We start from the raw sequence: 27,595 nt of genomic DNA, 5'->3' as shown, positions 1-27,595 counted from the left end.
GCCCAACGGGCCCTCCCCAACGGGCACACTTGGAGAGTAAGAGTGGGGCTGGGGGAGGAGAGAATGGGGGGTGTGGGGACGGGCCCAACGGGCCCTCTTTTCTAGTATGTTTATAAAACTAGTCATGAAGCAAAATTCTACCGGCAGGAGGAACTCAGCAGGTCGGGCAGCATCCGTGGAGGTCATGGACAGTTGAGGCTTTGATCAAGAGCCTCCATGTGGCGTATCGCTGGGTTCCTCCACCAGGTTGTTCTGGACTCCAGCACCTGCAATCTCGTGCTTCCTACAGTCATGAAGCTTTATCAAAACACCAAACATTGGAGTAACTCAGCAGGTCAGGCAGCATCTGTGGCTGCAGGGAATGGATAGGTAACATTTTGGATCAAAATCCTTCTTCAGACCCTTTCTCCTGTCTCCAACATTCCTTCTCCTCCTGACGGCTTTCTATTCTTTTTGGACCTTTTTATTTCCAACTGAAAGCAACTTTCTTGACTTCTCCACTCACTTTACCCACTCCAATTTCACCCCCTCTAAACACACAGCCCTGCGCTCACTCAGTACCAATCCCAAAGTTGTTATCAAACAGCTGACATGAGATTAGCCTGCCTTTGTAGTCCGGCAAGCTAATCTCTTCCCTAGCTCTCAGACATCTCCTCATACCTACCCCCTGACATGACCCCATGGACGAACACTAGGCCACCATCTCCAAGACCATTATGAATTTTATCGCCTCTGGCAATCTCCCCTCGAAGAGTCTGCAGATGGATCCTGACCCGAAATGCCACCTATCCATTCCCCTCCACAGATGCTGCCTGACTTGTTGAATTCCTCCCAGCACTTTATGTTTTGCTCAAGATTCCGGCAGTTCCTTGTGTCTTCATGAATTTTTTTTTCTCCTGATCCATTTTCTATTTGATATTTGGAACAGTGGGCGTGTTTATTTAGCACATGACATACCTTTGTGGAAACTAAGACACAACAGTCATTTTTTTGTTCTTACTCAGAGAATTTACAGTAAAATGCATAAGTTTGATTTAACTTTCTTCTGATTGAGTTTCCTCGTTGCTTGTTCATCGTGATCTTTTGGACGCTGACCAACATCACCCGGCTGCTTAAAGCTGCAGACACTGTGAAAGCTCCCGTAACTTTCTGAGTCACATGTTCGTCCTGTGGATGAAAAAGAAATCCCACAGTTTTTTTCCATTTTGTGAGTTCCCTTCACTTAGTTGATTTTTTTCAAAAACTGAGGTGTACCTGTCATGTGTTTTATTTTTGGATGATTGGTTTCTGGCACATCCTCAGGTGTATCACTGTATTTCATAATAACCGTGCATCGTCGATTCTGGTATACACTGCATTTGGCATCTGACCAAGAGAAAGGCACTTCTGAGCAGGGCAATGTCATATGTTCAAACATGTACAAAATATAATAATGTCTCTTAATTATCTGAAAAAATCTAACAGGTCGGCAACTAACATCAATTTCTCCTGGAAGATGTCTCAGAAATAGCACAGGGTTGTGGAAATACTTAATCCATTCAATATGAAAATGGGAGAAAACCCCCCCACAGTGCTGCAGCAGGTCAGGCAGGATCGCTGCAGGACATGGCAATGGTTAAGGACGAAAAGGAGATAAGAGGGTGTAAGATGAGGAAAGAAGAGGGGTAACTCAGCAGGTCGGGCAGGATTGCTACACGACATGGAAAGGCAACGTTTCAGGTTGGGATCCTTCAGACTGATTGTAGTGCGGGGGAGAAAGCTGGAAAAGAGGTGGGGCGGAACAAAGCCTGGCAAGTGATAGGTGGTTACGTGAAGGGGCTTTGCCTGGCAAAGGTTAAGGATGTAAAGGAGATAGAAGGGTGTCAGATAAGGAGCGAAGAGGAGTGAATTCTAAAGCCGGGGGAAGGATTATCGAGGGAATGATAAATAAGACCTATATCCCCCATCTGACTTTACATTTCACCATGACATTTATACGACCATTATTACAAATGCCAGGATTTTGCTTGTGAAATGAAAAGCCTCAATCCTCCATCATGCAGAATGATAATAATATAGTTTACAACAAAAAAAAATTGTCCTTTGAAATAAAGTGTACCTTTGTTTTTGTCACCTGATTCATGGAGGGACAGCACAGAGTCTTGGCCAGAATCCGATTCCCTTTGCGGCCTTCCCAGTATTTCATTTTCTGATGCCATCACATTTCTAATGAGGAAGTAAGTGCACATTTTCCCTTTCCCTTTAATGTCAATCTCACCTCTTTCATGAATCTCAAAGCATTTATCTTTGAGCGCACTGAAACAGAAACCAAATACAATTAAATGTCAATTTGTCATTGAAGCTGGGTTTCTCTTCACTTTCAATGGAAATTTGTTTAAAGGTTAGCTCTCTTTTTGTATTTTAATATTGGGTTTTTTTTTGCAAGTCTCTCAATCTTAGAGTGGTACAGGCCCTTTGGCCCAACTTGCCCATGCTGGCAAACACGTCCCAGCTACACCAAACCCACCTGCCAGCATTTGGTCCATATCCCCCCAAACCTGTCCTACCCATGTACCTGTCTAACTACTTCTTAAACATTGGGATAGTCCCAATCTCAACCACCTCCTCTGGCAGCTTGTTTTATACATCCACCACCCTTTGTGTGAAAAAGTTACCCCTCAGATTCCTATTCCTAATCTTCTCCCTTTCACCTTAAACCTATGTCCTCCAGTCCTTGATTCACCTACTCTGGGCAAGAGACTGTGCATCAACTTGATCTATTCCTCTCATGATCTTATAAGATCACTCCTCATCCTCCTGCGCTCCAAGGAATTGAGTCCTGCCTATACCTCAGACTCTCTAGTCCTGGCAGCATCCTCGTAAATTGTTAGATTGCTTTAAACTGCATAACGTTAAAGTTATGTATAAGGGAGGAACTGCAGATGCTCGTTTATGCTGAAGATAGACACAAAATGCTAGAGTAACTCAGCGGGACAGGTAGCATCTCTGGAGAGAAGGAATGGGTGACGTTTCGGGTCGAGATCCTTCAGACAGAAAGAGGGTTTTGACCCGAAACGTCGCCTATTTTTTCTCTTCAAAGATGCTGCCTCTCCCGCTGAGTTACTCCAGCATTTTGTGTCTATTCATGTTAAAGTTGCGCGACAAATGCATTAAACTGAGTATTTTACCAGAAAGCACTGGGACTAAGGTGGATTTTGTTTGGCACTCCATGGCTCTCCATTCTGGAAGCGGTGTTGACAGTGTCCCCAAAAAGGCAGTATCGAGGCATCTTTTCTCCAACCACTCCAGCCAAGACTGGGCCTGTTGTTACTCCAACTCTTATCTTCACACAAGAAGAGGAAGAGGCCATTGTATTCATGCAACCAACAAGATCAATTAAAAGTACAGCCCATCATGTGATTTATTACTCAGCAGAGTCCAACTTGCATTGTTCATTAAGTATTTTAACTTTTAATTAAATTTATATTTAAAATAAAATACCTGAATAGGTTTTCCAGTTACAGGATTCGTTACACCTTTGGCTGCTATGATCATTGCCAAGCTAAAATTTGCTACCCTTTCGGCGTGTGAAGAAATTGGTACAGGGACTCCTCCAACCACCATGTAAGCATCTCCTATTGTTTCTACCTTTACAATTTGGATCAAAGATATTTAATTAATATCATGTTATCAGTGAACTTGCATCATATATGTGACAATTCTTCTCGTATGGTAGATTACACATGAATGAAATGTTAACTTCATGCGGGCGAGAATTACCCTTTAGTTGAACAAACAGCGTAAATTCAATCTATTACTGCCTTCCTACACACCCATTGAATGAAGAAAATTGATACCTTGTAAACGTCATGGACTGTAGTTAATCTGTCAAACTTCAGGTACATGGTGTTGAGCATAACCACAATTTGAATTGGTTCACATTGAGCGCAAATACTGGTAAATGCCACAACATCACTGAATAGAATGGTGCACTCTTTAAATTCACCTGGAGTAGAAAAATTAACATCAGTGACAATTTTACTCAGTTCTCGACAAAGGCATTACTTTAATTTATTCATGAATAAGCATTGATGCTGCACAAAGGCGCAGAGGTAGAGTTGCTACCTTACAGTGCCAGAGACCCGGATTCGATACTGACTATGGGTGTTGTCTGTACCGAGTTTGTACATTCTCCCTGTGACCATGTGAATTTTCTCTGGGTGCTCTGGTTTCCTCCCACACTCCAAAGATGTACAGGTTTGTCGGTTAATTGGCTTCGGTTAATATTGCAAATAGTCCCTAGCGTGTAGGATAGTGTTAGAGTACAGGGGTGACCGCTGGTCAGTGGGACTCTTTGAGCCGAAGGGCTTGTTTCCATGATGTATCTTTAAAGTCTAAAGTTGTCTCCAAACACTCAAGCCACGGCTGGGCTGGTTGTCACTGGGATTCCTACCTTAATAAAAGAGGAAATAAATATTGTACTACTCATATAACCAACAAGATCAATTCAAAGTACAGCCCATCATGTCATTTATTACTTAGCAGAATCCAATTTTTATTGATCAATGCATTTCATCTCTTAATAAAGTTTACTTGTTCATTTTCTCGCTGATGACATTGAACAGACCATGTAAATGAACAACTCACTGCCCCTCTGCAATCACCATGAATGGAAATCACCCTCGGAGATTCCCTGTATCAACAATGCTCTCTTGCCAAATTATTCCTTAAAATACTCCATCCGTAAACAAACTTAGAGTGTATTCCTAACATTTTATCCTTGGGGTGGGAGCTGCTTTACGTTCTCGTCGTCCACCCTGGGTAGTTCTATGGAACTGGCAGAATTTGCAGCAAAGCGTCAACTATGGTACTCTTAAGCACCAATTGCCACTTTTGATTGTTGTAGTTGACATACGAAAGAAGATTTTATCACAAAGATTTTATTACAAAGTTACAAAGATCGGGCAACCAATTGATCAAATAACACGCCTGCATTCCTGCCACATTCAGTTAGGGTAAAGAATCATCTTAATTTATTATACATTTATTATATATGAACTTTTGAAATGACATCATCATTCATATCATAATGCAATAATTTTTCATAAGGATGTGAATAAAGAAATAAGATTAGTATGGAACGGGCAGCCTGAGGAGGCGGTGGAGGCAGGAACAATAAGAACATTTAAAAGATAATTGGACAGGTACATGGATAAGAAATGTTTTGAGGGATATGGGCCGAATGTTCTATCGGTTTATTGTTTTGTTTATTGTCACATGTACAGTGAAAAGCTTTTGTTGTGTGAGGGAACAAATGCAGGCAAATGGAACTAGCTTTGATGGGGCACCTTGGTCAGTATGGACAAGTTGGGCTGAATGGCCTGTTTCTACGCTGTACGACTTAATGGGCTTTGGGGAAACTAAACCAGTGAACTCCAGTGTAATTTGCTCCCCAGCTCTTGAAGTATGAAAATATCATTAAAGAAAAAACAATGACCGCATAGACATTTTTGATTAATGACTGGGTCTTGTGAATGATAAATGCTCGTTAACAATGCCATTCTGTCCAAATAATTTTAAGTGGTGCATATATATCTTAATTTTATATCTTAAATATACAGCAATGCTTATTAACATTACTTGAACTGGATTATTATTACCCTTTTTGATCAGTTCTCCACAGTCAATATGTTATTTTAATATTAATTTTAGTTTCTTTAACTCTATTCACCTGCCTCAACTCTTTTGCCTTCTTTGAGCTGATTGGCCACATGTTTTGGCAGCATTGCATAGAGCAATGCTTCAGTTTTCTTCTTTTCTTCCTCGAGATGCTTGGAGAGAATTCGTAGTTCTTCCTTCTTTCTTTCGAGCTGATTAGATAATTCCATTTCAGCAAGCCTCTGCTGATTCAGCAGGATGAGATCTCTTGTCACATCGTGAGAGGCGATATCTGCAATGTGCATATGCCTTTCTTCAAGCTCCTGTAAACTGCGCAACAGAGGAGAGCATAGATACAACATGCATTGAAATTGTTCCATCCACACCATTTGACCTGAAAGAAATTGATCACAATTAATGTTGGAAACACTCATTCAATTACTTTGCAATTATTACACTCTAGTGGTTGTCACAGCGCTCCTTGCTTTGAGCACCTTTGAGTACATTTCTTCCAGATACATTTGTCTACTAAACTGCAACTAAGTCCACAATACAAAAATAATACTTAGAAAAGGGACTGACCGTAGGATTTCTTTCCTTTCCAGTTTTAAACCAGTCTAACATGTTTGGTCAGTGTTTGGACACTAGTGCTCAAGAGCATGATTTAAACTAACCTAAACTAAACTAAACTAAACATCTAATGGACATTCATATTGAAAGGTCAACTTCATTCATCAATTGATGAATGTATGGAGTGATATTGTGAATCCAAATGAAATATTGTCAAGAAATGGAAAGTTGAATGAATGAATTAAACTATTATCACATATGACACATCACAGTGAAATTCTTTGTTTTGCTTACCACACACCAGTATGCAAAGAGATGTCACATATAGGGTGCCGCCAAAGTGTTCAATGTGCTCCCAATGGTGTGAGGAAATTATAAATGCAGTTCATGAGGAATAGAAGTGATCCAAGGAAACACAACCATGTGTGAAAATGAAGGGTAGTCACTATTAGAGGGGAACTGTCAGTGATGAAGAGGTAGAAATGAAGCTGTGTACAGGAAGATCCTTGAAAATGGCCAGTAGAAAAAAAAATACTTTGTGAAGAGGTGTCTCTGGTAAATCCAGGTTTATTTTTCCTGTTACATTTATCATGCAAACTGTAGTTAACCTTCCTTACCCCTCATTACAGGGTTGCTGCTTATTTTTCACTCACCTCTTAGTTCCAGCATTGGACAATGCTTCCATGATTCCGGCATCATTTCCCGTTTTGTTCTGAGCAGAAATAGGCTATTAATGAATTTCTGTATGGTTGAAATTTTGAATGTTACTTCTGGATGAACAATGGTGAAATATGCATCAAGCTGGATGTTCATTGTTTGAAGACCTGGGACTATCTTCTGTATACTTGTCCCTGCTTGTTTCACCCTAAGCTTGAGAGACAAGCAAAGTATTGACATAAAATATTTCTAATAGTCCATATATAATTTGTAAAGCATGCAATGATTATGCATGTTAATAGATCTATGATGCAGTTGAATTAAATATACTTTGATTACAAGAAATTAAAATCCCCAATATGATTCTTTTTTTTCAGCATGATGAAACATTTGATCTTGTAATAAAACCAACTGTCACAATGCAATGAAAATTCCATTCAGTGCTCTACTAATGACACTGCGTCAGAAATACATGAAATTTGCAGAAAATAAAAACAGACCATTTTGGACTTTATGCCTGTGCAGGCTTCTTGAAAGAACTTCTGAATTTGATCCCATAAACATTTTTTTCCCAGGATCCACCACTCTCACATAGTTATCTCAGATGTTAATTGCCACGCCATAATGGTGTGACAATTATTTTTGCCGTTTTCACTGTAGTTATAAAGTCAATTACATTCTATCTATCTACTGCTACAGATCTCTCCTGAAAAGGTAGTTCTTCTCCACTGACCATATCAAAAACTTTCACAGCTTTGACATCCCCATTTGTACACTTCTTAAATGTCTCTTTTCTAAGGAAACTGTCATAGCTGGTTCACTACCTCCACATACTTCAAGGTATTCATCCTTCTCTCCCCCATGATCTCGCATTTCCCTGTTAGAACTCTCCACTTTCAGCAATGGCAGAGCTCTTGAGGAGATCCTTCCTCAGGGCAAGATCTGGTAAATGGCCCTGAACCTCCTGCACAACTGAATCTCCAAGTTCTGGGCCTCCAAATCAACAGTTTGATGCCCATAAACAGATTCCACACAATGTTTTTAGAAATGAAAGGTGACAATTGGGAAGAGCTACATTTTAATAGACATGCAAAGTCATAGAATCATGGAGTCATACAGTGTAGAAAGAGGCCCTTTGGCCCAACTTGCTCATACCGACCAGCATGTCCCCATCTACACTAGTCTCACTTACCTGCATTTGGCCCATGTCCCTATAAACCTGTCATATCCATGTACAAATGAATCCATAGATCCAAGTGTTGTTCAATTACAATTAAAAGAAAAGATTGTGGACCAAAGGGCCTGATCCTGTGCTGTACTGTTCTATGTAGAAACGTTGACACAAGAGACTGCAGTTGCTGGAATCTGAAATCTCCACTTTGAAAACCCACCTCCTGGTTGAAGACGATGTGAAAAGGAAAACAGTTACAAAATGTCTTTATCTCTATCCATAGCTTATCAGGATAAGCTGGTTCGAACCCTCTTAAAAGTCTTCCTATAAAGAAAAATATAAAGTGTGATTCCACACTTCTACATTCAAGCGACTGACATAAAATATGTTATGAAACCACTTGGATTTATAAACACATAATTAAACATTTTCTAAATTAGAAAATCATAAAATAAATGTGTGAAACTGACAGATGTTGATATTTTTTTTGCAACAAAGTTTTACAACACAAGGAAACTGAAGTTTTGCAAACACATTAATTTGAACTCCTTGTGTTGCTTTGCATTATCTGCACTGATTTTGAAAATGGTACAAATATTACCTTTTCCCTGTTTGACAACTCCACAAATTGTTTTCCAATGGCTTTCCTTGGCAGGGGATCCAGCGATACAATTTCTGTTTGTAGCACTTTCCAATTCCTGAAACATGTGGTCTTGTTGAGTCAGCACTTAACACATTTGTCATTTATTTTTATCTGCTTATACATGTGGTACAAAAAACTCAATAGTCAATCAATCTGCAACTATATAGTTAGATTTATCCCTCTGTCGGCAACAACATGTTCGAACTTACAACATATGTTTCTGTGGAAAATTGAGATTTACAAAATACATAACAAAAGGGAGCACAGTGGTCAACTTATTGGACAAGGATCCAAAGATCCAAAGTTCTGATCTGAAAAGAGGAATTTGAATCAAACCCAAACCCGGGTGAAGTGAAATTCTCTAGAATTTACTCTAGAGTAGATCTAGACTCTAGATTCTAGAGTAAAATAAATAAATAAATAGCATTCGTTATGGCAGCCATAAAGCAGTGAGAATGTTGGAAGCCACTTCAGCATAATTGATCTCCATGACTTAAGGACATTTGCCATCCTTACCTGTTCCTACGAACTGTAAATTACTCCTGGCCCATCGATCTTCTTGACTGAATGAAGAGGCTTGGAAGCCCATTGTTCAACAGATAGTTAGCAATGGATGAAAATGCTGACTATGCCGTCAACATTGGCAAAAATGTGAAAGAATAATAGAAAATGGAATAGAAATGGCAGATGAGTTACACGAGCACATATTAGATCACTGAACAAATAGGCAGATTTTCCTAAATGTCTTAAGGCAGGAAAGGAAATTAAAGACACAGGAGTTCAAGTGAAAATCACATGGCTTTGGGTCAAGGGCAGTTGAAAACATTATTACGGATGCCGGGATGAAGGGAGGGCAAATTAGGGGAGTAGAAAGATCAGGGTTGGAAGAGGTTATAAAGATGAGGTGAGATGAGATCATAGAAATACCTTCATATGTAAAGATGTGAATTTTAAACAAAGCATTGTAGATTAGCAAATACAGGAAAAATGGTACATGGATTCAGAGAGTTGTAGGATATAATAATAATAATAATAATAATACATTTTATTTATATAGCGCTTTTCATATACTCAAAGACGCTTTACAGAGATTTTGAGAACATAGGGGAAATGAATAAATAGATAAATAAGTAAATAAATAAATGAACAGAGAAAGGAGACAGAAGGTGAGGTGACCTTCAGTGGTTGAAGGCAGTACTGAACAGGTGAGACTTCAGCGATGTTTTGAATGTGGTGAGTGTGGGGGAGTCTCTAACGGTTTGGGGTAGTGAGTTCCATAGGGTGGGAGCAGCGATGGAGAAAGCCCTGTCCCCCCAGGATCTGAGTTTAGTCCGGATGTGGGGGGATAAGAGATTGGCAGCGGCAGAGCGGAGGGTGCAGGTGGGAGTGTGCCTGTGGAGGAGGTCGGTCAGGTAGGATGGGGCCAGGTTATGGAGGGCTTTGTAGGTTATGAGGAGGATTTTGTACTGGATTCTCTGGGGATGGGGAGCCAGTGGAGTTTATAAAGGACGGGGGTGATATGGTCACGGATCGAGGTGTGTGTGAGTAGACGGGCAGCGGAGTTTTGAATGTATTGAAGTTTATTGATGATTTTTGAGGGTGCGCCATAGAGGATGAGGCTGTTGCAGTAGTCCAGACGGGAGGTGATGAAGGCGTGGATGAAGGCAAAAATGTGGATAAACTGATATTTATTGAGAGTGGAGAAAATGTGACTGACCATAAACTATAAAGGACATGGATAAGGCTTACAGTGACAAAAATAGAGGTGAAGGCAGACAATGTCACAAGTGTGAAAGATGCCCTTCTTTGTATAATAGAGGATGTGAACATTTAGCACCAGAATTTAACAGGATGGAAAATTACAAACAAACTGGCTGTGTTTGAGGCACCAGATGGAGTTAGTGGGGTTTTGCATGAAGTTTCCAACTCAACTGAACATAATGGCTTTGGTCTGTCCCATGTAGGGAATAATTTGGGTGGATTCTTCAGGGACTCAAAATTTAATTTGGCATTATTAATGTATCAAAAAATTTGAGAACATACCATTTGATCTGTCTGTTGTTCACTTTCTTTGCGTGTATCAGTCGGATGATGTGGTATTGCAGACAATTTGCGATGTTGTTCCTTAGAATGGACTGGTTTCTGAGTAACCAAAAAAACGACATGTTCCTTTTTACCGGTGCATTCCGCTTCTTCCATTTGGTTCACTATCTTCATTGTGACTTCACTGTTAAAAAAGTCCTTTGCTACTGCTCCAATTATCCCTGTTGAAGATAAGATTGTGGAGGTTATGTGTTTTCATGAATAAAACTGGCAACTTCACAAAATAATGAAAAACTACATAAAAAATGTAAATAAACAAAAATAATAATAATACAGGGCCACAAAGATAGGTCGAGGTTTTAGGTTTATTAGTGTCACGTGTACTGAGGTACAGTGAAACGCTTTGTTTTGCATGCTGTCCAATCAGATCAAATAATGCTTTACATAAATGGAATAAAGTATAATGAAAGTGGTGCAAGGATTTTCAGCAAGTTTTAGGGTAGACAGTCAGAATCTCTCTCCCAGGGTTAAAATGTCAAAGGCTAGAGAGTGCAGCTTTAAGGTGAGAGGGGCAAAGTTTAAAGGACATGAACAGGGCAGGTTTTTTTACACAGAGGGTGGCTGGAATGCACTGCCGGGGATGGTGGTGGAGGCAGTGGTGTTTAAGAGGCTTTTAGAAAGGCACATGGTGTTCAGTAAATGGATGGATATGGATCATTTGCAAGCAGATGAGTATAGTTTATCTTGGCATCATGTTCGGCACAGAAATTGTGAGCCGAAGGCCCTGTTCCTGTCTGTACTATTCTATGTTCTATGTGCATATCCCTGTTCAAGAATTCATTCTTACAGGTGTGGTCTCACCAGAGATCTATCTATTTTCAATCTTTACTCTTGTACTCAAATCCTCTTGCATCAAAGACCAATGTATCATTTGGTTACTTAGTTCCTAACAAAGAAAATATAATGTATATTCTACAACTTTATGACTGACATATGAGAGGTTGGATTCATTATTTAGAAGGATGAGCAGGAATTTCATCGAAAACCATAAAATTGTAACATTAGCTATAGGGAGAGATTGGATAGGCAGGGATTTTATTCCTTGGAACATAGGAGGCTGAGGGGTGATCTTGTAATAATAATAATGCATTACATTTATATAACCCTTTTCAAACACTCAAAGACGCTTTACAGGGATTTCTAGAACATAGAGAAGTGAATAAATAGATAAATAAGTAAACGAACAGAGAAAGGAGACAGAAGGTGAGGTGACCTTCAGTGGTTGAAGGCAGTGCTGAAGAGGTGAGACTTCAGTGATGTTTTGAATGTGGTGAGTGAGTTTGGGGTAGTGAGTTCCATAGGGTGGGAGCAGCGATGGAGAAAGCCCTGTCCCCCCAGGATCTGAGTTTGGTACGGATGGGGGGGGACAGGAGATTGGCAGCAGCAGAGCGGAGGGTGCAGGTGGGAGTGTGCCTGTGGAGGAGGTCAGTCAGGTAGGATGGGGCCAGGTTATGGAGGGCTTTGTAGGTCATGAGGAGGATTTTGTATTGGATTCTCTGGGGGATGGGGAGCCAGTGGAGTTTATAAAGGACGGGGGTGATATGGTCACGGATCGGGGAGTGGGTGAGTAGACGGGCAGCGGAGTTTTGAATGTATTGAAGTTTACTGATGATTTTTGAGGGTGAGCCATAGAGGAGGCTGTTGCAGTAGTCCAGACGGGAGGTGATGAAGGCGTGGATGAGGGTTTCTGCAGCTGTGAAGGAGAGGGATGGACGGAGACGGGCAATGTTTTTGAGGTGGAAGGCGGCTGTCTTTGTGATGTGTTTGATGTGTTTGTCGAAGGAGAGGGTTTGATCAAAGATGATTCCAAGATTCCGGATGTGAGGGGAGGTGGATACTGGGAGACCATCAATATTGAGGATGAAGTTTTGGGTAGATTTGGTGAGCGTTTTTGGACCAATGATAATGATTTCAGATTTGTTGCAGTTGAGTTTGAGGAAATTTGATTGAAGCCAAGATTTTATTTCAGAGATGCAGTTTGTCAGTGTAGAGTGTGTGGTGGGGGAAATTGACTTGGTGGAGATGAGGAGCTGGATATCATCGGCGAAGCAGCGGAAGTTGAGACCATGACGGCGGATTAATTGATCAAGGGGGAACAGGTAGAGGATGAAGAGGAGGGGGCCAAGGACTGAGCCTTGGGGGACACCTTGGGGGAGGGGAGTGGTGGGGGATTTACAGTTGTTAATGGAGATGAACAGGTGCCTGTCAGAGAGGTAAGATTTGAACCAGGATAGGGCTGTGCCGGTGATGTTAAAGGAGGTTTCAAGTCAGGTGAGGAGAATGGAGTGATTTATGGTGTCAAAGGCGGCGCTGAGGTCAAGTAGGATGAGGATGTTGAGGTTGCCAGCGTCGGAGGAGAGGAAAAGGTCGTTTGTGATTTTGAGGAGCGCAGTTTCAGTACAGTGGTTGGAGCGGAATCCGGATTGGAAAGTTTCATACAGGTTATTGGTAGAGAGGTGGTATTTGAGTTGGGAAGCTACAGCACGTTCCAAAACTTTGGACAGAAATGGTAGGTTGGAGATTGGTCTGAAGTTGTTTGGGGTGTCAGGGTTGAGACCAGGTTTTTTCAGAATGGGGGTGACAGCAGCCATAGAGGTGTATAAAATCATGAGGGGAATGGATAAGGTGGATGGGTAGAGTTTTTTTACCCAGGATAAGGGGCTTAAGAACAAGAGGACATGGGTTTAAGGTGAGGGGGCAAGATGGGATTCTAACCCTGAGGGGCAACTTTTTCACTCAGAGGGTGGTGGTTATATGGAACGAGCTGCCAGAGGCAATGTGTAGGAAGGAACTGCAGATGCTGGTTTACATCAAAGATAGACATAAAATGCTGGAGTAATTCAGTGGGACAGGCAGCATCTCTGGAGAGAAATCCTTCTCCACAGCTGCCAGAGGAGGTAGTTGAGGAAGGCCCTATGTCAATCATATAGTGGTGAGATAAAAATTATTGCACTGGTGCTGCTAAGGTTGGTGTTAAGGAAGATTATCATACAAAAGTAGAAAAGGGTTTACCTTGTACTGATCTGTAATACATTTGTTGTTGTCACTGTGTGTCATAAATTGAATTGTTTTTATCTATTTCCCAGCACTAATTACTCTCCAAAAACAATTAAGTGGAATTGAATTTGACATTCGTACGGTCATGTCCTTCTAACATTTCAAAATACATCACATACATTTTCTAATGACATTGCACAATCACTTCTAATTTAGATTTGATGTGGAGATCCAACTACTGTAAGTTATAATTGAAATGATGGTATGATTGCTTTGCTTTATCGTTTAAAAAAAATATCTAGAAAATCTTACAGAATTTTCTTCACAGTTTCCAACAAGACTTGTCGGTGGACAATAAAAGATGCCCAGTTAAAAGTCTATAAAATACTCAAATGGTTTTTATTTGTTTTGTTCATCAAACAATTGTTTTTTTAATTCTCCCATTGGTTTTTTTTTTTTTTTTTTAAAGATCTAGGCATTGATGGTAAAACCATATCTTATTGTCCATTCCTAACTGCACTGTAGTTTAGTTTAGTTTAGAGATACAGTATGGATACAGGCCATTCAGCCCACCAAGTCCGCATCGACCAGCAATTTCCCATACACTAGTTCTATTCTACACACTAGGGACAATTTATAGAAGCCAATTAACCTACAAACCTGCACATCTTTGGAATGTGGGAGTCTTTGGATGTAGAAACCAGGATATCTGTGCTGCTTCTGGAAGGGCCCAGGAGACTCAGAAAACATGGCTAAAAGGAGGTGGAATAACATAGACATCGTTATCAGCGCTGTGAGTCGAGGTCCAATGACTTTCATACAATGCTGGAAGAACTGTCACAATCGTATGTGAATGGTCAAGGTCAGTGAATGTATCTTCAAATACCATGATCACATGAAGTCCTATATTAGCTTTACATACTGTGCAATTCTCCACATTCCATAATTCACCAGCCAACAAAACGCATTCATCAATCCTCCTATCTGCCATATTATGCACTGCTTCTTCACACAGATGATATTTCCTACAACCCTTACACCCCCATCTCACACACACTGCCATCCATTCAACTGTCCACCACCACATCAGTTAAGTTAGCTGCCCAACTCACTAACATATACAGTAGTGTGTAGCGACTGAATGAGAAAGTGGGATGACTTAAAATTAGTGGTGAACAGGTAGGTGATCAATGGTCAGCGTGGACTCGGTGACCCGAAGGGCCTGTTTCCGTGTTACGTCTCTAAACTCTAAACTCCGATAGTGGTGGTAAATACAAGGAACCGCAGGTGCTAGTTTACAAAAAAAAGCCACGGAGTGCTGGAGTAACTCCCACACTTTTTGCCTTTTGTATTCAGATAATGGTGTATGGATTTAAGAGAGTTAAACAGAACCGTGATCTAAGTGTAAGAATGAAGACACGAGGTCCCAGTATCCTGTAGGCAGGGTATTGTACAGAAATAGCACACCCGTCAGCTCACTGACGGATGAGGTTTTCTTCAAAGTCAGCAGACAAATATGTGCTAGATTACAGATGAAAGCTAATGGGTGTGAGCGACATTTTGCCTGCTGCATCGGGACTCATACCAGGAAGCCTGCATGTAAGTGTAAAAATTTTAGGAATATCTGTTTAGATAATTGCGTGGTTTTGTATTATAGTGGTGGGTTTGTTTGGTATTGTTTTGTGTTGTATATATTATTGCAATAATTGATTACATTTTATTTTTGTTAAAAAAAAAAGAGGAAGCCTACATGTGATGACAAGGAGCATTGGGGAATTCCGGCCTCAACACCACATGTGAGTTTTTGCAGACGCTGTTTGGAGCTGTTTCCTTCCTGGTACGGGAGTCGTGGCCGTTCACATGCCCAAATGTGATGCAGCGTTTGCCGGCTGCTTCCTCTGCTTCCTTTACAAGACTAGCAGCAGTCAACCAATAACTGAGTATAAAGAGGAAGGTCGGCCAAGCTGTCCTCAAGTCCATGGGTTGCATTGCACAAAAGGATTTGCAGATTGCCAGAATAGCCCAACAACCTTTCCATTAGACAATAAGACATAGGAGCAGAATTAGGCCATTCGGCGCATCATGTCTGCTCCGCCATTTGATTATGGCTGGTCAATTTTTTCCTCTCAACCCCATTCTCCTACCTTCTCCCAATTACATGTGACACCCATATTAATTAAGGATCTACCACTTTAAAAATACCCAATGACTTGGCCTCCAGTGCCATCCATGGCAGTGAATTCAGCAGATTCACTACCTTCTAGCTAAATAAATTCGTCCTCAGCTCCATTCTATAGTATGTCCTTTTATTCTGAGGCTGTGCCCTCTGATCTTCCAGCAGAATACTGGGAAAGAAATGGGATGACACAGTGTGGAGCTTCTGGAGCCACAGCCTCTCAATGCCTGGATCGCAGGTTCAGTCCTGACCTCAGGTGCTGTCTGTGTGGAGTTTGCATTGCTTCCCTATAATTGCAATGGTTTCTCCTGGGTGCTCCGATTTACTCCCACATCCCAAAGACATGGATGGTGAGGTTGATAGCCACCATAAATTGTCCCTGGTCTGTAAGTAAGTGTACAATCTGGGGATAGTTTAGTTTAATTTAGTTCATAAGATCATAAGTGATAGGAGCAAAATTAGGCTATTTGGCCCATCAAGTCTACTCCGCCATTCAATCATGGCTGATTTATCTTTCCCTCTCAACCCCCATCCTCTCATAAGCAGGTCAACCAGCATCTGTACGAGAGTGGAGACCTAACCCCGTCCTGCCTTCTCCCCATAACCTCTAACACAGTGGTTTAGAGATACAGTGTGGAGACAGGCCCTTCAGCCCATGATGTCCGCACCGATCAGCAATCCCCGCACATTAACACTATCGCACACACACTTGGAACAATTTACAATTCTTACCTACGCCAATTAACCTACAAACCTGTACGTCTTTGGAATGTGGAAGGAAACCGATCTGGGAGAAAACCCACGTGGTCCCAAGGAGAACATATAAACTCTATACAGTCTGCACCCGTAGTCAGGATTGAAGCGGTGTCAGGCAGCAATTCTACCGCTGCATCACCGTGCCTTATTCATTAGAATGTGTGGAGAATAAAAGTGGGATTAATGCAGGATTAATGTAGATAGGTGGTTGACAGCCAGCACAGATTCAATGGGCTGAAGGGCCTGTTTCCATGCTGTATGTCTCTATGACACTCTTCAATCTTTATTCTTCTTACTTAACCTCAAGCTACTCAGCTGCTTGCTGATATGAAGGTTGGTAAGGACTTGCAACTTCATGTCATGCCACTCTACATACTGCAAGGCTCTTCCACGGTTGTTGCTACAGGCAGACTGAAGACCTCAGTGCGGTGATGCCACACACCGACCTCATTTATCTGCAGCCTGTGATTACACATTTCAACACAGTAGTCATTGCCGACTCCTGACTTTAATTAATACAAGTAGGGAACATCGCATTGTTGTCTCTGTCTGGCATACTCCCCTCGCTGCATAAAAGACAAGAGATGTCTATTCAGCTTATCTGTAATATTCCTAAAGATGGTGGAGGTTGGTTCTTGCTTAACAACTTCAGGCCACAAAAGGATCAGAAAACCTTGGTCCCTTCTGTGCATCCTCAAAGAACCAAATTAAGTTGGGTTACCGACATGATAGCTCATAGGGCGTTTGTAGCCATGCCTCTGCCCACAATTACAAGGCCAATGAACCCAGATGTGAAGGACCTAAGCACACAAGAAAAATAGACCTCAACCCTACCCCACCATGTAATACGATCATGGCTGATCTATGCTTGCCTCAACAACTCTTCTGTATCATTTCTCAATATCCCACTATTTCTGATTCTGTCAAATATTGATCCTCTACTTTAAGTGCCGAAAACAATCTAATTTCCACTTCTCACCAGGGCAGAAATTTCAGAGTTCCACCAACATCGATGATAAGTCCATCTTCAATGACCAGCCCCTTACTTTGTAATCATGTCCTCTTCTTCAAGTCATTCCCATAAATGTAAACATCCCAATATCTGCACTGTAAAGCTCCCTTGGTACCTTATATATTTGAATAAGATCATCTTTCTTCTAAACCCAAAGGAATCCAAGCCTAACACACAAGGAACTACTGATGCTGGAATCTTACGCAGTACAGTCTGAAGAAATGTCTAACCATGTCCTCCAGCTATGCTGTGTGAACTGCAGAGTGAGCGGGGTGTGGTGAAAACTCATGAGAATAATGTCATCTTAGTGCCAATGATTTTAGTTAAAAGAAAGGTGAGAAATGTTTGCATGTTTTGGCATACGTACACACTAGTTATTTTAATATTGGATCACTCTATTATCTGGATTTGGATGTGATTTGACTGTGATGTGACACCGTATAATAAGGACATAATATCCATGCTTAATTGGTAGACAGAGTGTGGAAACAGGCTGTTTGGCCCACTGAGCCTGTGCTGACCAGCGATCACCAGTACACTAGTTCTATCCTACATACTAGGCGCAATTTACAGAAGCCAATTAGCCTATAAACCTGCGGGTCTTTGGAATGTGGGAGGACACCGGAGTGGTCAAAGTCCATACAGACAGCACCCTTAGTCAAGATCGAATGACGGTACAAGGCAACAACTCTACTGCTGCACCACTGTGCAGCAGAATGCTAATGTGAGTCGGGCTGGACAAAAAATGGCACATCATTATGCTTACTTTAGCTGATACAATCTTGTGCCAATAGTGTAAAAATAATCTTAGCTGACCATTCTTACCGGGGACAATGTGATACAGTCCTTTCCTGTCAGAGTAATAATGCAGAAGCATGGAATTGTCTTCGTTCTTTTCCACCCTGAAGGATGGCGCGTTCATCTCCTAATAATATGAATAAAAAATTAATGCCTAATCACCGTCTGATTGCATTTATTAATTGCACTAATTTCACAGTCTTTACTCCAACATTACACTCAGTAACAAAGTAATCCTTGATCCTGAGGGACTGTTTAAGAAGACTCAATAACAGCCAACTGCCTCGTGAAATGGATTTCACCTGATTTACAATCTGAGATTGATTTCAGCAGTGGGGTGATGTTTTTGTTTGGGAATTAAAATATGATACGTTTATCCTTCTTCGTGAAAGATATAAATATTTGGTCTGAGAATGTTATGGGTACTCCCATTGTACACGAATTAGTGATATGTCAAATCTTAACTCCTTACTGTTCAACAATTGACAAGAAATGTTATTACTTTATGTGTACTTCTCAAATTGTATCCATACATAACAACAATGGATTTGTTTTAATCAACCAAATATGGCATTTGTGGAAATCCATCACCATTTACACAGCAACTAACTTCATAATTTGTTTACCCTAATTTTTAATGCTTGCTTCTTCCCATGGGGACATGACCAACTCATTTAAGTCTGTGAAACCTAAGTGCATTGCATGGGAAAAGCTGTGTTCAGTGCACATTAAGACTGTTGCAAACCTAGTCATTGGATCTTAAGAGTATAGAGCACTAATAAATCTACCTATGACAATATAGGAGGCTATTTAGCACATCAGGTCACTCAGCCAACTGACAGCAGAACAGATCCGTCAAGCTCGTTCTTACTTCCCAATTTAGCATCTCTTAGATGCCGGTTAAGTTCCCTTTCATTATTTTTGTTACTTTCCAACACTCAATGAAAATCCACGCAGGTCACGGGGAGAACATACAAACTCTGTCCAGAGTTTAACAGACAGCACCCGTGGTCAGGATCAAACCCGGGTCTCTGGCACTGTGAGGCAGTAATTCTACTGCTGCACCACCATGCCATGGTATTTAATCCTTTTACATGACATCCTTACACGTTAAACAATTATTAACTGCAAATTCATAGAAAATATTTTAGCAATATTGGAGCTTGCAAACTGATTTATTCATTGCAATCCTAAAACTAAATGTTAATCCTGTAGCAACAAAGTATTTGCTAAATAAACCTCTTCAATAAATATGCAAACTTTCTTTGTCTTCTATTGACACCAAACAACACCAGAAAGATACATTAAACTTGCCTGATAGGACAATGAGAGGTAACGGTGTAACGGATCAAGATTCTCGATGAACTCCATTAAGTTTCCTCCCAGGGTACGAAGCATGCGGTCGTATCCAGATCTTTTGCAAAATTCAAAGAAATACTCCCCAAATTGTTTCAGCAACATTTCTGGTTTCAAATCTGGGGATCACAATGAAATAAAACATGACCTGGATAAAGCAGCAACAGACTTTCAGCACCAACTTTGTATAATTATTTTACTGCAAAATGTCTCAAGGCACTGAAAGGAGGGAGGGGGTAATTAAAAAAAAAAATTAGATAGGGTAAAATAAAGAAATTAATCCCGAGTCTTGGAAAGAAAATCTCCGGAGGTGAATCTTAAACACGAATAGAAGTAAGAACAAGAGTGCACCACTCCACCCCTCAAGATCAAAGGTTTCTGTAGGATGCATTGCCTCAAAAAGGCAGCCAATTTCATCAAAGATCTACACCACCCTGACCATGCTCTGATTTCACCTACTGTCAGGAAGAAGGTACAGGAGCCTAAAAAACATGACCACCAGGTTTAAGAATAGCTTCTTTCCAGCAACCATCAGGCTCTTGAATACTACACAACACTAACCCCAGCAGCTATGAACTTGCACGGAGGACTTTGTTTTTTGTTTTAGTATTAAGGTTATTAATTTATTGATGTTTTTATCATTATTTATTATCTGTATGCATTGCACTTAGAGGCCGGTTAAGCAGCGACAAGTAATGATTTCATTGTTCCGTTGTTGGTACATATGACAATTTAATCATCTTGACTGTTCCATTGTTCAATAAGATCAAGGCTGATCTTTTACTTTTGACACCACCCTCCTGTACTAATCCTATATCCCTTGATTCCCTTAACATCTAAAAATCTGTTGCATCTATGTCTTTAAGACATTAGATGTCTTCCAGAAGCCTCATGAATAAGAATTGCTAACATTTACTATTCACTTTTTACTTATTCACAAAATGCTGGAGTAACTCAACAGGTCAGGCAGCATCTCAGGAGAGAAGGAATGGGTGACGTTTCGGGTCGAGACCCTTCTTCAGACTGATGTCAGGGGGGCGGGACAAAGGAAGGATATAGAAAAAGCAGGTCAGGCCTGTGATTTGTGCCAGCATCTGCAGTTATTTTCTTATTCACTTTTTACTATTCTTTTGGCAATGTAATTTGCAACCATTTGATTCGATACAGCCTAATCCAGGAAACAAAGATCCCCGTAAGAACATATCGTGTCCCGTAAGAACTTTGTATATTTTAATGAGAACACCTCTCATTCATCTGAATTCAATAGAGCATGGATACTGTCTACTCAATCTCTTCTCACTCAGTAAACAAATACACTGTCCAGAATTCAACTTGTGGAACTTTGTTACATTTTCCCTGTTGCAAGTAATGTTGTCTTAGCTAGAGAGACCATGCTCAATGTAAATTTGAGGTTTCAAAGGACTTTGTAAACTGAAGGGAGGGAAAATCAAAGAGGGGAAGTTCAGGAATGGAGCCAAATAAAGTGGGACATAGCTGTGAACAATGCATTCAATATTGGAAAAGAGGGTAGGATGTAGAAAGACATGAGAAATCAAAAAATGATCATGCCATGCGTATCATGTTTTTAAATAGTACATTTATTCATCCCTGTAGTTCTTAAATGTTGCTCAGTTACTCCTTTATATTACAGAGAGCACTTCATAATTTGCTGTAGCAGCGAGCTATATTATTAGACATGCTCCTGCACATTGAGGAACTGAAAATTTCAGTGGGAAACATTCTGAACATGCTGACTAACAATTCCAGCAAGTGCAGACAACTAAGAAGTTATACAAACTGAAGGATTACAAAATTAATAGAGCAAAGAAGTGTAAACTAGAATGGTCAAAATCAATAGCAAATCAAGTACAGACAGATTACATCAGAGAGACAGCAAAAGTGTGAGAGGTTAAAATGTCAGACGTTAGCTTTAAAACCGACTGGAATGGTTATTTTTCAAATGCAAATTGGTTAATGGGTAATAATTAAAACATAACATATTGTAAAGGATAAATAGACTGAAATGGCCTAGCTGTTTTCTGTGACTAATGCAGTTCACCACACATGTATGTCAAATGTCAGTACTTTTCAACACTCAACCACAGGATGCAATTTTGCAAAGTTCATAAGGCAAGAGTTTAACATGGATTTATGGCAATTTATGGATTTCCACGTTTAACAATGAATCAGCCTGCATCTGATATTTATGTGACATTGGTCCATAAACAGCAGCATGTATTATTGGCCTCATTGATATTTTCATTGCTGTGCATACATGACTGTAACTTTTTTTGGAAGCATTTGCACAAATGTTAAAAATATCAATCATCGCACAACCCAACTTCCCCAGAACAAAGCATCTCCCCAAAGATGATTTTTAAAATTTGAAAATGCATAGAATAAAAGTCTAGTTTTGTGATAGTGCATGCGAGGACTGTAGAATCTCTTGGGCCTTTTTCAAAGATAGATCACCTGAATTTAAATCTTAGGAAGTAAGGATTTTCCTCACAATGTACTCTCAACTACACACTCTCCCTGACTGAAGAAAGGGTTACCTTCCATGGACCCTTGCATAAGTCTGATGTGACATAAGTTGGAAATGGAAGTACAACTGTGCACATGGAAATTTACTATTCCACCTGGTCTCTATGTCGGAACTCCCACCTGGTCTCCACGTCAGAGCTCCCACCTGGTCTCCACATCGGAGCTTCCATGTGGACTACGTGGAAGCTCCGATGTGGGGACTAGGTGGGACCTCCGACATGGAGACCAGATGGGACCTCCGACGTGGAGACCAGGTGGGAGCTCTGACGTGAAGACCAGGTGGGAGCTCCGACGTGGAGATCACGTGGGAGCTACAACATGGAGACCACAGGGGAGCTTTGACGTGGAGACCACAGGGGAGCTCTGACGTGGAGACCAGGTGGGAGCTCCGACGTGGAGACCACATGGGCATTAGTGCGCTCAAACAATTGCTTACGTAAGTGCAAGTTTACGTAAGTCGCCTATTAAGTAAGTTGGAAATGCCTTTATTACATTTATAGTTTTTAGAAACAAACTCTGCCATCTAATGTGCTACTTAAGTAATAATTTAAAATTTATTATGAAGTTAGAAGTACAATGTTGCCCAGGTAGTGTAACAATAATATGGAACGTACCTAATAATTTGCACGCTTCCTCCACTAATCTCATTGTATTATCATCGGAATAAACTTTGTAAGTCATAAAAGTGTCTGGGACTCCAGCTGCTATTCTGTAAAGATATGAATGTTATTTTGAAAATAAAATTACAATACATCAGTTTCATAATTATTCGCATCACTATGATTGGTAAAACCATCACAGTTGTTTCTGTACTTGAACAGACAAGTGCGTGTGCAAGAAATCTCATGGGTTACACACACAGTCTCACAGCCCAGGGAACAATGCCACCTGGTGGAATGTTAAACTTTCCCACAGGAATCTCACGTAGAACACAAAGTGCTGGAGTAACTCAGCAGGTCAGGCAGCATCTCTGGAGAACATGGGTGCACGATGTTTTGGGATGCATGTCTTCCAGAGATGCTTGCTGACCAAATGAGTTATTCCAGTACTTTGCGTTCTACACAAGCTTTTACACTGGACCATTTGGACAAGTAGTTACCTCAAGAAGGCCATCCAAATTGCAGTGCATTGCAATAGCAGTGAATCAACCAAACCGGTGATATTCAGAGCTGCAAGTACTGTGCTAAATATATTCCAAAAAGTAAGATTTGCCTTTATATTAATCAGTACTATTCAAATTTAAGATATACCATTTACGTTAAGCTGAAGCAATAAAAAAACACTGGAGAACTCAGCGAGTCGGGCAGCATCGGTGGAGGGAGCGAACATCGGACATTTCAGGTTGGGATCCTTCTTCAGGCAGGGGAGAAAAGCAGGAAAAGGGAAGTGGGGGTGAGGCACGTCCTTGCATGTGATAAGTGGATACAGGTGAGAACACAATGATTGGGAGATGGGTGAAGAAAGTTACAAAGGTTAGAGGTGAAAAGGAGACAAAAGGATATCAGGAAGGAAGAGGTGTGAAATATAATGCTGGAGGGAAGACTATGGGTGGAATAGGAAATACGTGAGGGGAAAAGAGAGGGGATAGAAAGGAAATATGAGACTTGGGGATGGGGATAAGTGTCCGGAAGAGGGGAAAGGAGCAGGATGATTTGTGTGTTGTGGATGTTGGGATAAATGTGCGTGCACTAGGGTGGAGCTGGGAGCAGGGAAAAGAGAGGGGGATAGGATGGTATGACTTGGTTTTGGATAATTCAATGTTCACACCATTGGGTTTTAAGCTACCCAAGCAGAATATGAGGTGCTGTTCTTCCAGTTTACATGTGGCCACACTTTGGCAATGGAGGAGCCCAAGGAACAGAAAGGTTAGTATAGGAATGGGAAGGTGAGTTACAATGGTTAGCAACCAGGACATCCAACAGGCCTTGGTGGACAGAACGCAAATGTTCAGTGATTTATTCACAAAATGCTGGAGTAACTCAGCAGGTCGGGCAGCATCTCGGGAGAGAAGGAATGGGTGGCGTTTCGGGTCGAGACCCTTCTTCAGACTGATGTCAGGGGGGCGGGACAAAGGAAGGATATAGGTGGAGACAGGAAGATAGAGAGAGATCTGGGAAGGAGGAGGGGAAGGGAGGGACAGAGGAACTATCTAAAGTTGGAGAAGTCGATGTTCATACCACTGGGCTGTAAACTGCCCAGGCGAAATATGAGGTGCTGTTCCTCCAATTTCCGGTGGGCCTCACTATGGCACTGGAGGAGGCCCATGACAGAAAGGTCAGACTGGGAATGGGAGGAAGAGTTGAAGTGCTCGGCCACCGGGAGATCAGTTTGGTTAATGCGGACCGAGCGCAAGTGTTCAGTTCAAATGTTCAGTGAATTGGCCGTTAATCTATGCTTGCCGTCATCGGTGTAAAGGAGGCCACATCGGGAGCATGGAATGCAGCGGATGAAGACTTGCTAAACATAAGTGTTGGCTTACTTTGAAGGTGTGTGTGGGCCACTTAGTTAGAGTGCTTATCTTGCTTAAACTAATACAAACAAATAAAGTATCTATATAAGGTGTAAGCAAAAATAGTTGCAGCTTCCTCTATACATTCAAAATTCTGGGTATAGCTGTGTTCTAAGCAATTTTAACAAGGTTATCAGGAGTGGTCCGAGTCCAAAAAATTCCCTGTGCTTGCAAAGATTCTATTTACAATCAATGTTTTATTTTTAACATATCAAATTGAACATAGTTTTAACATTGAGCGCAAGTATAACTTTAATAATCCATATATCTAAGGCAGGTATTGCCCTTATACTTCTGAAAGTGCAAACCGTCGTTTCCTTCGAATATCATTTAGATGTAAACATGGTAGCTGGACAATTCTTGGTTATATTTTGGTTTGGGCAAGAAGAAAATAAATGACTAATTTAGCAGAAGAATTATCAGAAACTACCTCAGTTTCTCCCATGTTTCTTCTCCAAATGTTTCTATGATGGAAGACTTCAAGCACGTGTTAATAAATCCATACTATAAAAATAAACCATAGATTAGTCAAATCACCGCTTAATGCAAGATAGACACAAAATGCTGGAGAAACTCAGCGGGTCAGGCAGCATCTCTAGAGAGAAGGAATGGGTGACATTTCGGGTCGAGACCCTTCTTTCAGTCATCCCATCACTTAATGTCGTTCAGTTTCAGTTTTGTTTATTGTCACGTGTACCAAGGTACAGTGAAAAGCTTTCGTGGCGTGCTATCCAGTCAATGGAAAGACAATACATGATTACAACCGAGCCATTTACAGTGTAAGATACATGATAAGGGAATAATGTTTAGTGCAAGGTATAGCCAGCAAAGTCCGATCAAGGATAGTCCGAGGGTCACCAAAGAGGTAGATAGTAGCTCACCACTGCTCTCTGGTTGTGGTAGGATGATTCAGTTGCCTGATAACAAACTGTCCCTGAATCTGGTATTGTGCGTTTTCACACTTCTAGAAGTTCTATACCTTTTGCCTGATGGGAGAGGGGCTAAGACGGAGTGGCCAGGGTGCGACTGGTCCTTGATTATGCTGTTGGCCTTGCCGAGGCTGCGTGAGGTATAAATCGAGTCAATAGGCACAAGGGACTTCAGGTGCTGGAATCTAGAGCAACAGAAAAAAAATTCTGCTGGAGGAACTCAACGAGTGAGGAAGTATCCGTGGAAGGAATGGACGGACGACGTTTCGGGTCGGGACCCTTCTTGAGACTCATTGATACAAAAGGTTATAGATGCTGGAATCTTAAGGAAATACAGGCCACTGGAGAAACTCGGGGGTCCAGGCAGTATCTGTGGAGGGAAATGGACAGGCGACGTTTTGAGTCGGTGACCTTTTCCAGCAGCGTTCCTATGCTTAGCCTATCTTCGTATTAAAACTTTGTTTTATATTTACATTGGTTGGGATCAGTATATTTCAAGGGAGGAAATAACATTTTAAATGCTCCTTTTTAACTCGGCGTTTTCATATCTGAAGCCACAACGCATCAACTCCCTTGTCTCTTATTCACAAAATGCTGGAGTAACTCAGCAGGTCAGGCAGCATCTCGGGAGAGAACATCCCTTCTCTCCTGAGATGCTGCCTGACCTGCTGCGTTACTCCAGCATTTTGTGAATAAATACCTTCGATTTGTACCAGCATCTGCAGTTATCTTCTTATTTAACTCCCCTGTCTCACGCGGTTGTTTCACCTCGATCGGGTACCTATTTTCTCATGAACATCTCTGGTCACTATTTTTTTTATGTGAGAATACGTTCAGAGGGTTTATAGTCACACTGGGACGTGCAATACAATATATGCGCTGCATAACTCCGCCGCCTGCGTTGGTTTTCGAACTGACTTTATAACACAATGCGATTTTACATCAGAAAGTTGCCCGAGAGGAAATTATTTTTTGTTTCCGCTGCTCGCCATTTTATGGTGCATTTTCCATGCACGCGTTGTTTAAATTTGGATTTAGAACAGAATCAAATAAAGAATTTCAAATGTACGGTGTCAGATGTGACCTGCCCAGATATCCCATCTGCTTGGATATATGTGTGATTCTTTCCAGAATAATGAAGTACAACACTCAACACAGGGCAAGTCTAACCCATTGCACACACGACGTTGTGATGTGACCTATATATCTGCAGACTTACATACATACAGTGCTTTGAAAAACAACTTCCTACTCAGTCTGATCAGTCTGAAGAAGGGTCTCGACCCGAAACGTCACCCATTCCTGCTCTCCTGAGATGCTGCCTGACCTGCTGAGTTACTCCAGCATTTTCTGAATGTACCAGCATCTGCAGTTATTTTCTTATATTCCTACTCCGCGCACTTCCCCACCCCACACACACACACAATTCACAGTGCACACAATTCATGTGAAAAGATAATGAAGTGACCTCTCTTGGCAAATGGACACTGGTTGCGAATTGATGAACGAAGTCACCTGCGGACGCTCACGCTTCAATTAAATGCACCGGCGTTCATTGTATCGTTGTGAACACTTACCATTTTTAAGCAAGAGACTAGGATTTAAGTCCATCCGCTTGGTGATGTGGGCGTCAAAGAGGCATGGTGTTGCGGGCACGCTGGCTGCTTGGTTGAAATGTTACATCGCACCTTGTAATTACTGGTGCAACGCGCGTCAGTTTCCAGTGGCGCAATGGAA

At 41.2% G+C, this 27,595-nt stretch overlaps 1 protein-coding gene across 1 annotated transcript; it reads right to left on the bottom strand.

Moving 5' to 3' along the window:
• Window positions 1–146: 146 nt before the first annotated feature.
• On the bottom strand, window positions 147–27,595 carry LOC144599278 (guanylate cyclase soluble subunit beta-2-like). Its single transcript, XM_078410057.1, has 16 exons — window positions 27,436–27,595; window positions 25,360–25,433; window positions 23,035–23,129; window positions 19,835–19,995; window positions 18,548–18,647; window positions 10,722–10,942; window positions 8,637–8,733; window positions 8,256–8,359; window positions 6,861–7,077; window positions 5,711–6,031; window positions 3,837–3,985; window positions 3,481–3,627; window positions 3,168–3,322; window positions 2,099–2,295; window positions 1,255–1,365; window positions 147–1,167 (listed from the first exon to the last, which is right to left on the bottom strand). The coding sequence occupies exons 1-16, from the start codon at window positions 27,436–27,438 to the stop codon at window positions 1,010–1,012; spliced, it is 2,310 nt and encodes a 769-aa protein (XP_078266183.1). The 5' UTR covers window positions 27,439–27,595; the 3' UTR covers window positions 147–1,009.

Source organism: Rhinoraja longicauda, chromosome 13, assembly GCF_053455715.1.
Source record: "Rhinoraja longicauda isolate Sanriku21f chromosome 13, sRhiLon1.1, whole genome shotgun sequence".
NCBI lineage: Eukaryota > Metazoa > Chordata > Chondrichthyes > Rajiformes > Arhynchobatidae > Rhinoraja > Rhinoraja longicauda.
This window is presented reverse-complemented; position numbering and strand designations above follow the sequence as displayed.